The 13363-nt window shown below is 43.4% G+C and overlaps 1 protein-coding gene across 2 annotated transcripts in view; it reads left to right on the top strand.

Moving 5' to 3' along the window:
* Positions 1-13363, top strand: part of ASIC1 (acid sensing ion channel subunit 1) — a 226042-nt gene that overhangs the window by 163322 nt on the left and 49357 nt on the right. Inside the window, exon 1 of one of the 2 annotated variants that reach the window (XM_070934849.1) lies at positions 16-672. The exons of the other annotated variant lie outside the window; for it this stretch is intronic. Within the exon in view, the coding sequence (XP_070790950.1) occupies positions 16-672 (657 nt within the window). Of the gene's footprint in view, positions 1-15; positions 673-13363 lie in introns of those variants that run through there. 2 annotated transcript variants of the gene reach the window in all.

Here is a 13363-nt window from a genome sequence, read left to right as displayed (position 1 = left end):
GCAAGAAAGGACAGAATGCCGATCCAGATATTCTGCACCATCTCCTTCTCCTCCAGCAAAGAGAAACACACCGTCAAGAGCCCTGCTGAAAGTAATCACGACAAATCTCTTTATGACCAGCACAATCCAGAAGATTCAGAGAAGGACTCCAAAGAGGAAGAAGAACTAGGGGAGAAAAATGAAGGAACAACCCCAAATCTGGCAGCCTTTGCCAACAGCTGCACCTTGCATGGTGCCAACCATATCTTTATAGGGAATGGATTTGGAATCCGCCAGATCCTCTGGGCAGGTGCGTTCCTGATCTCTCTGTCCATTTTCTTATCCCAGGTAACTGGGCGAATTTTTTACTATCTGGAATATCATCATATCACACAGCTGGATGAGCAGGAGAGTCCACAGCTGGCTTTCCCTGCTGTCACTTTCTGCAATATCAATCGGATCCGAGTGTCTCAGCTCACCTACGATTACTTGTCTTATATTTCACCGCTTTTGGGCTATGATGTGGGTACCTACCTGGAAGCAGGCTTCCCACTGGCTACACCTAGCTTTGAAGCACCCGTGGAGCCCCTCAATCTGCTTAACTTTTATGACCGCAGCAGCCATCAGCTGGAGGACATGATGCTGACTTGTAGATATCGTGGGGAAATTTGCAGGCCTGAAGACTTTACTATGGTGAGTGATGATTACCTAGTTTATGTAGTGTCAATGATGGGAAGAAACTTTAGTTTTGCTGAGAGCTTAGCTGCTGGCTAGTTGGTAGAATACTTCCTTTCTAAGGATTAACTGAAAAAGTTACAAAAAATAATCAAGTTTTTGACCTACTCAGAACTTTTCTACAAGATGGATGTGAAGTAAAAAATATATGGGAAGGGCAGGACAAAAAAATTGGTCATTATGAAATCCCCTTTGTCAAGAACAGATTGTACCAATGTTAAGATTTATTTTGCCGTATTTACTGACAGAAATAGGGATGGAAAAGACGCTACACCCAAAACACCTCCCTCAGGAACAGAAATACCTTGCTTCAAATGTCTAGATACCATCTTGCTTTATTTCTGCTCAAATCTAGGATGTACTAGATTAAATTAAACAATACATGTGTTTCGAACGGCAACTGTTTCTGTTTAGCAATAGGAGTTAGGGAATTAAATGAATAGGCAACATAGATGCTTCCACATCAATAGTAGGGGGTTGTGGGAGTTGTAATACTCCAAAATATTTAGAGGACACCAAGATTAGGACATACATCTATAATGTTATAATGCATCTAGATCTAATCTCAGCTTTGTGTTGGAAGGTGCGGAAAAAAGTTGTAAATAACAGGTTAGGGTTAATTGACCTTCCATTGCATTTGGGTGCCTCAGTTCACCTAGAGTGACTTATTACATGATATTTTGGCTATAATTAGTATTACAATAATGGATAAACAATTATGGAGGATGGGAGTTGCCTTTACATGATATCTACACAATTTGCTGAGTGACTTTTTTAATGCTTAAAATTAAAGCATTACTTGGTAGAGATGTTAGCATCAGATATCAGCACTAAAAACCTTTCTTTCATGATTTTTGATTCTTTCTCTTTACTTATATGCAGGAAATGTCCATTTCTTAACTATTTCATGTCTCAATATTTACCTTCTAAGGGTAATTTTTAAATGTTTTAATTGGTTGTGATTTTTAATTTTTGGGCCAAATTTATATATATTTTAATTGTTTTTTAATATTTGTATTGCATGTTTTTAATTCTGGCTGTACACCGCCCTGAGTCCTCAGGGAGAAGGGCGGTATAGAAATTGGAAATAAATAAAAAAAATAAAATAATTTTAAAGATCCACCTCTGGCTTGGCAAACTAGTTCTCCACAGACTGATGCGATCTGATCCTGAAAATATCAGCCAGCACATTGACCTGCATATTCTATCATTGTATTTGTTGTCCATAATTGTTTTTTTTTAAAAAAAGCACATTTACTGGTTCTGTCCACTTATCAAACATGACTCAGCCCTCCACTTATGTTTGTGTGAAAGACTCCTGCGCCTCTCCAGATTCCAATTTAAGCAATGTGTGGAAGAGGATTTCCCCAGCAATAAATTATTTGTGTTGAATTGTTCAGAGAAGCAACTGTCTTGATTGAAAAGCACCGTACCATCATCTGTGCTGGAGAAAAATGTAATATGTATGATAATCAGTTAAATGGAAAAGAGTTAATAGCCTAAAAAAATAAATACTGTAAATTGGCTGACAGGTCAAGTTATTTCTCTTGAGGTTTGCAAAGGATTGCTTAGCGTTAAAAGCAGAAGAAGAAGGAGTGGGGGGAGGTGGCAGCTTGATCTATGTATTTCAAAGCATTTCTGCATTTTAATGCAGAGGAGCCCCGCTCAAAGGAATAGCTGGTAACCCTACTTCTAGGCCACGCAAGGCACGTGTGAAGAACCCTAATCCCAATCCTGGAAGGACAGTTTATTTTTCCTACCATGTCATGCCAGATCCTGCTTTATAGTAGATTTTGTGTGAGTTTTACCTCTCTCTGGTGTTCGTTAAAGCCGGGGCCTCCAGCCTTGGTGATTTTACGACTTGTGGACTTCAACTCCCAGAATTGCTGGCTGAGGAATTCTGGGAGTTAAAGTCCACAAGTCATAAAGTCACCAAGGTTGGCAATCCCTGCATTAAAGCAATCCAACTTTTTTCAGACTTCTGGAGATGCCTGAAGAAAAAGTGCTGCTGCTTTATAGAATCCACTCATTGGTGCAACTCTGAACCCTGAGAAAGAGTAGGGCTGTTCCAACTAATAGTAGGGATGTGCCATGTGTGCCCACGTGCAAGGGGAAAAACGGTTCCTCTGAATCACTTTGGAAGCAAGCACAGGACTCTCTTAAACGGGTACAATTCATGGATTGTCCCCAGCAGCTGCTGTTTATATCACAAGTGTAGAGTTGCAATTAAGTTCCCTTCCTTCTTTCACCCTGAGCCATTGGCTCTGAGAAATTTATCAAGCTTAATCTCTGATCTCACCGGCAGAAATCCTTATCCACTCGGCTGAACACAATTGTAACACAGTATCTTCCATCACAAGAAATGGCAAGCCATTTCAGTCATTATAATTTTTTCTTTTCTTTTTTTTCAAACTACCATGGAATCCAGCACCTTTCTCATCTCAGGTTCCACTTCTAAATGCTTGAACACACAGATACTGGTGCGAACTATTCAGTAGCACAAAAGCATCTTCTCTCTGCATGCACAGAAATATTCTCGTTTATGGTGGCTCGTGAACACTTTTCAGGGTTGTGTGTCTGAAAATAAATCCTTTGGCAAAACAAAGGGGAGAATGAAATATTCCAGAGGTACAACTATGTCATCCAGCTGCATTCAGATGAAGATCCTATCAGCTCCAGCCAACATGGCTCTCCATCCGAGATGTATCCAAAGCATCTGAAAAAAAATTTCCTTTCATCCCATATCATTCTATGATATTTCTTAGCATTTCCTTGCTCCTGGCACAGTCTAATTAATATTCAATTCACAGACATCTGAAAGCAGCAAAGCACAGGGACGAGAAAACAATAAATACAGTAAAATGTTATCTGTTATTATAGAAATAGAAAGGAGAGGGGGAGAGAATTCCTGTTAGGAAGTCCTAACAGGCTTCTTAAAAAAAGGCTTTGAATGGGAGAGGCAATTAGGACCTCTTTGTGAATCCCTGCCTTTGCCCTTGTAAAGGTAGATATTTGAGCTTCTTGATCAGTATCACAAAAGTCCTCTTTTCCTGAACAAGGACATTAAAGTTGACTTCTCTTATTCACCCATTAGGAAACTAGAGAAGTACCAATAAAGGAGAATATTTGTAGCTCAGGGTTGAAATGAGGGGTCCTTGGTGCTCTCTGAGCTTGTTTTCTTGCAGACGTTTCATTACCCTAACTAGGGAACCTCATCAGTACTATTAAGGAGTGTGGTTTGCTGTCAGTTTATATTCTGGTGTCTTGCCTGTCTGTATGGTGGGGATGATCTTAGAGATTCTTTGGTTGGGCTGTTTACTGATGGCTTTTTTGGCAGCTCCTTGTTTGGAGTATCATGAGTTGTGATGGCGCAGTGGTTAGAGTACAGTACTGCAGGCTACTTCTGCCGACTGCTGATTGCCTGCAGTTCGGCAATTTGAATCTCACCAAGCTCAAGGTTGACTCAGCCTTTCATCCTTCCGAGGTCAGTAAAATGAGGATCCCAGATAGTTGGGGACAATATGCCGACTCTGTAAACCACTTAAAGAGAGCTGTTGAGCACTGTGAAGCGGTATATAAGTCTAAATGCTATTGTTATTGCTATTACTTGATTGTTGGTCTGAAGCCTTGGAAGTTTCCAAGTTTCCCTGCTCCTTATCACCTCTGTTGTATTAAATTTCCGTATGATGGGCCTTCATCCAGTGGTGGGATTCAGTCAGTTCGCACCACTTCGGGAGAACCGGTTGTTAACTTTCTCAGCAGTTTGGTAAACTGGTTGTTAGAAGAAATCATTAGGGCAGAGAACTGGTTGTTAAATTACTTGAATCCCACCACTGCCTTCATCAGCCCAGTGACTTGTAGGGAAGTGAGCTAGGTTGTGACTCCCATTCTCCCACCAGCTGTGGGATTACAAGAGGGATTAATTTTTTGGGACAAGTTATTATGATTTCCGGTCAAAGTTAGTAAGAGTCTAATAGAGCAAGTCTGAGCAATCTGTGGCTAAATAGAGGTGATCCTCAACATACGACTGTTTGTTTAGCGACTATTCAAAAGTATGACAAACCCTAAAAAAGCTACTTATGACCCAAATTCCAATATTCACCCTCCCGCCATGTCCACATGACTGCATTTTGGGCTCTTGGAAGCCAGACTACGTTTACAGCACTCAGCAGCCACTTTATTTTATTTATTTTATTTTATTTTTCATATTTGTATACCGCCCTACTCCCGAAGGACTCAGGGCGGTGAACAGCCATAATAAATACAAATACATATAGAAGTTAAAAACTATTAAGAAACAGATTAAGTAATTTAGGCTCAAAGATTAAAAAACATCCAAATTTATCTAAAGAGGTTTAAAACCCAATTTAAAAGACAGTTTAAAAGCCAATTAAAAAGGGAGAGTTAGGCCAGACCAGCTTGTTGGAATAGAAATGTTTTCAGGGCTCGGCGGAAAATGCGTAAGTCTTGGATGTTTCGTAACTCCGGGGGAAGCCCGTTCCAGATGGTAGGTGCCCCCACAGAAAAGGCTCTCCCCCTGGGGGCCATCAGTCGACATTGTTTGGCCAACGGCACCCTGAGGAGTCCCTCTCTATGGGAGCGAACTGGTCGGTGAGAGGCTATTGGTGGCAGGAGGCGGTCTCGTAAGTACCCTGGTCCTGAGCCATGGAGCGCTCTAAAGATAGTAACCAAAACCTTGAAGCGCACCCGGAAGACCACTGGGAGCCAGTCCAGCTCGCGCAGGAGGGGGGTTACATGAGAGCGTCACATTGCTCCCATTACCACCCGCGCGGCCGCATTCTGGACCAGTTGGAGCCTTCGGGTGCTTCTCAAGGGGAGCCCCATGTAGAGAGCATTACAATAATCCAGGCCACTTGACCACAAATGCCATGTTTTTGCCAGAAACCAGGGTTTACATTACAACCATGGTGTGCACTTAATGACTGCTGCATTCATTTTACAACTGTGTTTGCTTTATGACTGTGCTGTTCACTTAACGACTGCTGCAAAAAAGGCCATAAAATTGGGTCTGGTCATGTGATGACTCCCGTTGCAACACACACACACAACCCATTGTGGACTCAATTTTGATCACAGGTTGAGGACTATCTGTACATCTCCCGAATTTAAGAAATTTAAATTTCTGTGCCATCCATTGGAGTTTTTAAAATAACTGTATTTTTCCTCTGTAGGCTCAATCTGATTCAATTGTGCTGACATGCAGTGTCTTTGTGTCGCTCTGAATTGCAGAAACATTAACAAAACTTTTAGACAGTCCCAAAGGTGCTTTTTCAAGAGGCAACTGGACTTTCTGTTTTGATCTTTGAAGGCATTTTGCTTCTCATCCAAGAAGGACGAGAAGCGAAATGCTTTTGGGATGAGAAGCGAAACGCTTTCAAAGAAAAACCAGAAAGTCCAGTTGCCTCTTAAAAAAGCACCTTTGGGACAACCATGACCTGGATGACTGAGAATCTTCATAAAAAATTAGGCAGGTTCAGATTCAGGCCACTTGGGAGAAACCTATCTACATTCTTTCAGCTCTGATTTGGCTTGGAATACATCCAAATGCAGCATGTACCTATATGGAATAGCCCAGGAATTACAATGACCAAAGAAGACTATGCAGAGTGCAAAGACACAGATCTGTACAATGGTTTAATAGTGATGATATGCATGTCTAACAAAGATCATTCTCTCTGTGCGTAACCCAGTGGTGAAATTCAATTTTTTTTGCTACCGGTTCTGTGGGTGTGGCTTGGTGGGCGTGGCAGGGGAAGGATATTGCAATATCCCCATTCCCACTCCACTCCAGGGGAAGGATACTGTAAAATCCCCATTCCCTCCCCACTCCTGGGGGAAGGAGATTGCAAAATCTCCATTCCCACGCCACTCTCGGGCCAGCCAGAGGTGGTATTTGCCGGTTCTCCGAACTACTCAAAATTTCCAGTACCAGTTCTCCAGAACCTGTCAGAACCGGCTGGGTTTCACCCCTGGTGTAACTTATCTCATAGAATGGGCTCCTATCCCCACAGAATATCCTCACCGTTTGAGAATAAAAGGAAGGGAAATGAAAACCATGACTGCCCAATCATTTTGATTCTCAAGGCTGGACTTGCGTGCATGCATAACTTGCCAATTCATGGAGGAACAGTGCATCCTTTTCCCTCCCTCCCAGCTCCCCTACTCCAAATAGTTGCTGTTTTATTGCCATCTGTTTCCCAGAGCTCAAGGGCAGGCTCATCAACTGCAGTGGTAGGGATTGCGAGTGGGCTTCGCAGAGATTCGAAGAACAACAGACAAGGGCCAATTAGGGCTCTCAGGCTTCAAGCTGTCCACCTGTGAGGTCCTTAGAGAAAACAGAAAGTATGATATAATAACATAAAATGCATGTGAAACACAATTCTCTACAGAAGATTGAGCAGTAGCTTGCTCTGTAGGGAAGGCTACCTTTAAATCATACATTATAAAAAAAACAGTGCTTTGTTGTTGAACACAGATGCCCATAGTCCAGTTTTTTATGAAGCTCTTAAGATCCATAAAGGGGTTTTATCTCCTCCAGCAGTAATTTCCCATCAGAACTGTTGTTCAAGTAGGTTGCGGTGAGGGAAATATCCGAAGTCATTCATTCCTGCGGTTATTCCCTTTGAGGGACCCCACAGTTTTCTCATGCACATCGCACTGAAGAAGAATGAATTGTTGTTATACGAACAATTTCTTTATTGTCATCCGCCCCATATTAGATATCATTGGAAATACTTCAAATATAAAGGAAAGGCACTGGGAGAATTCCAGTTCTCTTATTTACTGTAGCTCTTGTCAAAAATCACTCAACTTAAGAATTGTTTGGAGGCGCTTGAATATCTTTGTCACTCCATGAGCCTTCAGAAGATGCCTTGCTGACCTATTCTTGGGTGTGGTCCCCCTCTATAAAGATCCAGCATGTCTTCTGAGAAGTATCTTAATTTTTTTCATGAGCAAAATGAACTCAAGTTTCCTAAAAAATTGATTACGAATCCGATGGCACATAGGCCATTAACTGATATCCTATGCTCTTTCCTGATTTGTGTTGCATAGAATTATTGTGTTGGAACTATCCAGAAAGGTCACAGAATCCAACCCCCTGCACAATGCAGGATTCACTACACCAGGGGTGTCAAACTCAAGGCCCACGGGGCCACGTCCAGCCTGCAGTGTTGTTAGATCTGGCCCACGGGTCTGCCCTGAAAACAGTGAAGGAACAGCCCATAGTGCCTCTGCCAGTGAAAACGGAGCTCGGGAGAGCCATGCGCAGCCCTCCCTGAGCTCCGTTTTCACTGGCAGAGGGTTGCAGGAGGCCATCGCAGCCGAAAACAATGCTTGGGAGCCCGTTTTCACTGGCAGAGTGCTCGGGCCACTGCAGGCACCTCTGACACCTCAAGCTGGCCATGCCCACCCTGGCCATGCCGTGATGCAGCCTTCAATGAAATTGGGTTTGATACCCCTGCACGACACTATTCTCAATCCAGGCTCTGTTTGAAAAATTCCTGTGAAGGGGAAGAAACTGCTCCATGCGGTAACCCGTTCCACTGATTGACAGCTTTTACTATCAAGACATTCTTCTTAATATCTACATCCTTGAAGTTCCATCCCATTAACTCCAATTTAATTCTCTCTGGAGCAAATGTGAATAAGTCCAAACTCTCTACAATGTGACAGCCCTTGAAGTATTTGAAGACAGCTATCATATCCTCTCTGAGCCTTCTCTTCCACAAGGTCTGCCTAAGTCTTTTAACTGTTGCTCATAGGTTTTGATTTCCAGTCATCTCAGCATCTTGATAGCCTTTCTCTGAACGTGCTTCTGTTTATCAATGTCTTTGGCCAGGGATCAATCTTGAAGGGACAAGGTTTCTTGCCCTTAAATGCAGACTACACATTTAAAAAGACACAAAATGGTGGTGGATCCAATAGCACAAATGAATCCTGCAAATGTCCCAAAGGAGCTGTTTTTTTCAAGAGGCAACTGGGCTTTTTGGTTTTCCATGAAGATGTTTTACTTCTCATCCAAGAAGCTTCCTCAGCTCTGACTGGATAGTGGGGAATGGAAGGATTTATAAACGAGAAGCTAAACTTCTTCAAAGAAAAACCAGAAAGTCCAGTTGCACCTTTGGGACAACCATGACCTAGATGACTGAGAATCTCCATAGACGTTCCCACATTTGGTACCATGGGGTTCTTTACCAGGACTACCACCACCCAAAAAAAGCCCCAGTAGATCCTGTTCTATTTCCTTTCTTTCCTGCTTCTATTCCCTCCCTAGAAACACCTCAGGAGAAGCAAAGCTCTAGCCACGCCTGCAGGTTTATTTACTCATGTTGCTCTCTGAGAAGCCTAAGAGAACGGGAGAGATGAAGATGTCACTGCTGTGGCTTGGGAGGGGAGGAAATGAAGAGAGTGCAAAGGGGGAAAGAGTCAGCAGGAACACGAGGGCCTTTTTCTGTACTGTAGCCTTGGTTTCCTTGGGAAACTGGCTGGAAGTGAAGCCAGCTTGAGAAACCCCCTTCTGGAGTTCAGCCTCTTCTTCTGCTTTGGCCACAGTGACAAATAAGTATTCATGACTATTGTTTACTGTAGCCCGCAATGGGTGAATTCCTCTGCTTCTTTACCCCTTCCACCCTTTCAGTTAAGAACTGTGGCAACACCCACCTAACAAATTTCTCACTTCACAACAGAAATTTGGGACTCAATTGTGGTCGTAAATCGAGGACTACCTGTAGTAAGAGAACTCAGGGCTTTTGGAAAACAGCCAGGGGCAACCTGGTTTAGCAGATCTGTCTTGTGGGGGAGAAAAACTGGAGGAGAGATCACTAGGAATATGTGTGGGAACCTCCTGCTGTGGATCCCTCAGATTTAGCAACATCGTTAGATGAGACATGTTTTAACGATGAAAGGATACATAATTCAGATGGGTTGGACTAGAACAGAGGTCTTCAAACTTGGCAGCTTTAAGACTTGTGGACTTCAACTCTCAGAATTCTCCAGCCAGCCAGCATAGTTGCCAAGTTTGAAGACCTCTGGACTAGAAGATCTCCACGGTCCCTTTCACCTCTGTAATTGTTCTTTCTTAATTGTTCCCCGGGCTTTTCCTTCATTATAGATTTTTCCCTATTTTTTTTTCCTACAGGACAAACATACTTTCAGCACTAAAGCTTGTCTGAGAAGAAAAGTACCTATAGAACAACCAAGGGGAAGGGAAAGGATTTTGCTCTACTTACCTAAAATCTCTTCTTTTGTGAATTTATAAAAATGACTCTGTCTTCCTATTAGGCTTGCATTGTAAATCGGGATTGACAGTACAACCCTTGTAGGTACTCAGACAGGTGTGCTATTTCCAGAGACCACTCACAGATCCAAAAGGAATTTTACTTAATTTTAATTAAGTAAAAATATAAAATGACCAATTCTGCTGAGATTTTTGTGTTCTCTTGAGCAGTTTTATTCATTTACTTATTTATTTGAGCGGTGTTGGCAGGGGGGCAGAGGTTGGCCATGAGGCCCCTCACTTGTGGGGTGCCCCAGGGGTCGGTCCTCTCGCTCCTTCTGTTCAACATTTATATGAAGCCGCTGGGAAAGATCATCCGTGGTTTTGGGGTGGGGTATCATCAGTATGCTGATGATTCCCAGCTTTTTATATCCACCCGAACCAGCCCAATGATGCCCTCGACGTGATGTCCCGGTGCCTGGAAGCAGTACAGATCTGGATGGGGAGTAACAGGCTTTGACTCAACCCGGCCAAGACTGAGTGGCTGTGGATACCAGCATCTCAGGCCGAGTGAGAAGTTCCAATACTGTCTATTGGGGGCGAGGTTTTGCCCCCCGTAGACAGGGCGTGCAACTTGGGCGTCATCTTGGATTCACGGCTGAGTTTGGAGAGTCATATCACGGCCGTGACCAGGGGGGCATTTGCCCAGGTTCGCCTGGTGCACCAGTTGCACCCATACTTGGACCGAGATGCCCTACGCACAGTCACTCATGCGCTAGTCACCTCCCGGATCGACTACTGCAATGCTCTCTACCTGGGGCTGCCCGTGAAGACCACCCGGAAGCTTCAGCTGGTACAGAATGCAGCCATGCGGGTTGTTGTGGGAGGGACCCGATACTCCCATATTATACCTCTCCTGCACGGCTTGCATGGCTCACCCGGTTGCCCTCCGGGTGAGATTCAAGGTGCTGGTCTTAACCTATAAAGCCCTTCATGGCTTAGGCCCAGGCTATTTGTCGGACCACCTGCAACCAGCGTCAACTGCCCATTGCCCGATGCGCTCTAGCAGAGAGGGACTAGTCAGGGTGCCGTTGGCTAGACAATGTCGGCTGGCGACCCCCAGGGGTAGAGCTTTCTCTGTGAGCACCCCCACCCTTTGAAATCAACTTCCCTTGGGGCTCCGGTTGGCCCCTGACCTTCGCACCTTCCGCCGTGAATTGAAAACCTGGCTATTTATGTCCCCCAGCCTGGACTGATGGGGTAGTATATTTTAAAATTTTTAAAACTTTTCATATTTTTGTGTATATTTGTTGATTTTAACAGTTGCTTGGTCGATTGTTGTTATGAGCCACCCTAAGTCCTTGGAGATAGGGCAGCATACAAATTTTATAAATAAATAAATAAATAAATTTGAATTTGTTATAGTTACCCAACTCCAGTGGTGGGTTCCTCCTGGTTTAGTCCGGTTCGGCCAAGCTGGTAGCGGTGACGATATGATGTCACCGAACCGGTTCTCCCCACCCCGCCCTCCCACCCCCCCACCCCCCCACATTATTCTTACCTTTTATTTGGTCCCACCCCCAATCTATTGCTGCCTCCTGAGTCCCAGCTGATGACTAGAGGGAAAAAAACTGTTTAAACTCTTGCCGCGGGGCTTCAAAGGGCTGTCCTACAGCTGATCAGTGTTAAAAGCAAACAAATGAGTCGGGTCGTAAGTGCGTGGACTGGTCGTAAGTGTGAGGACCTTCCAGAAATGACTCTGACCAGCTAGCCATGCCCACCTAGTCACATGACCTCCAAGCTACACCCACAAAATAAGCCACACCCACAGAACCGGTAGTAAAAAAATTTAGAACCCACCCCTGCCCAACTCTAATGAACTCTGAGTGGCATACCAAACCAAATAATCCATAAAACAAAACTACAAAGGCACCCTGGAATAAAACAATCTTAAAAGTAACACAAATCAAACAAAACAGGGCCTCCCAAAATAAAGTAATACTTTAACCCCAGGTCTGAGACCAATTACATAATGGTATGAAAAGCCACTACGCTAAGATTCCATAAAGAAATATGTAAGATCAAGAATGTAACATGGATAAAAGTTTGCAAGATTTGGCCGTCTTTCCAGATGTTAAGATTTTCTTTCTAAACATTCAGGCTGCACAAGCATGTAATAATGGTGATCCCCGCAAAGCCTTTGAATACCTGCTGTTTATTGTAACGGGGGGGTTTTCAGATTTTGTATTTACAGTATATAATATATACTGTAGTAATGGTGGATGCTGTAAGTAAACTAACCATAGTGCGCTTACCTTAATAAACTTTCAGAATCTCCAGACTTACAGGAAAAGGGAATTTTGCACACCCAGACCTGTAGGTGTACAAAATATGTTCACCCACACGCCACTTTTAATAATTCTTATTTGTTTTTTCTAATTGAGTGTCATTTTATGAGGAACAAGTACAGCAGCATTCTTACATCCCTTAGGATTCTTGATGAGAAACCAAAGCAATTAAAAGTACATTAAAATAGGAACCGATTAGATATGTCCATAAGCTCACAAATTTACTTCGCACTTCACATTATCACAAAGACCATCTATCCCACACTGAAGGTAGAGTTTGCATCAAAACTGTCCTTCCATTTTTGCATTTATTCGCCTGATTTACTATCGTGGCTCCCCATAGATCTAGGAGATTGATGTCCAGGGCTTCACCAACTGTTCTATGCAACTCATATATCTTTGTACTGTAGCAGATGGTAGATGGTCTCAGATGGTCCTCAGTCCAGCTACATCTGCTACCTTTTTTTCCCTGTGCAAGTCCTCTGTTCAGCCCACAGCATTTGCCTTTACAGAGAAGCTGAACTCCTCAGTTGGTAGTGGGAAGGGGTTCCAGAATGCAGTAAATGTCAATTTATTAATTAATTGTGTAAACAGTACACAATAGCTCCATATTCCTCAGTTAACAGAATAATAGAGTTGGAAGGGACCTTGGAGGTCTTCTAATCCACCCCCCTGCTCAAGCAGGAAACCCTCTACCAGGGGTGTCAAACTCATGTCGTCAGGGTGGCATCAGTGATGTATCAGAACTTTTTTCCCATTCATTAACCCAGGCGTGGGCATAGCCAATGCGTGATGCATCCAGCCCACAGGCCAGGAGTTTGACAGCCTTTCTGTTTACCATTTCAGACAAATGGCTGCCCAATCTCTTCTTAAAACCTCCAATGATGGAGCACTCACAACTTCTGGAGGCAAGCTGTTCCACTGGTTAATTTTTCTCATTGTCAGGAAATTTCTCATTAGTTCTAGATCTGTTCTCTCCTTGATTAGTTTCCATCCACTGCTTCTTGTTCTGCCTTTAGATGGATTGGAGAAGAGGCCGACATCCCACTTTCTTGTGGCAGTC

Source organism: Pituophis catenifer, unplaced genomic scaffold, assembly GCF_029215685.1.
Source record: "Pituophis catenifer annectens isolate HBS135680 unplaced genomic scaffold, rPitCat1.0.hap2 SCAF_2, whole genome shotgun sequence".
In the NCBI taxonomy this organism is placed as follows: Eukaryota; Metazoa; Chordata; class Lepidosauria; order Squamata; family Colubridae; genus Pituophis; species Pituophis catenifer.
This window is presented reverse-complemented; position numbering and strand designations above follow the sequence as displayed.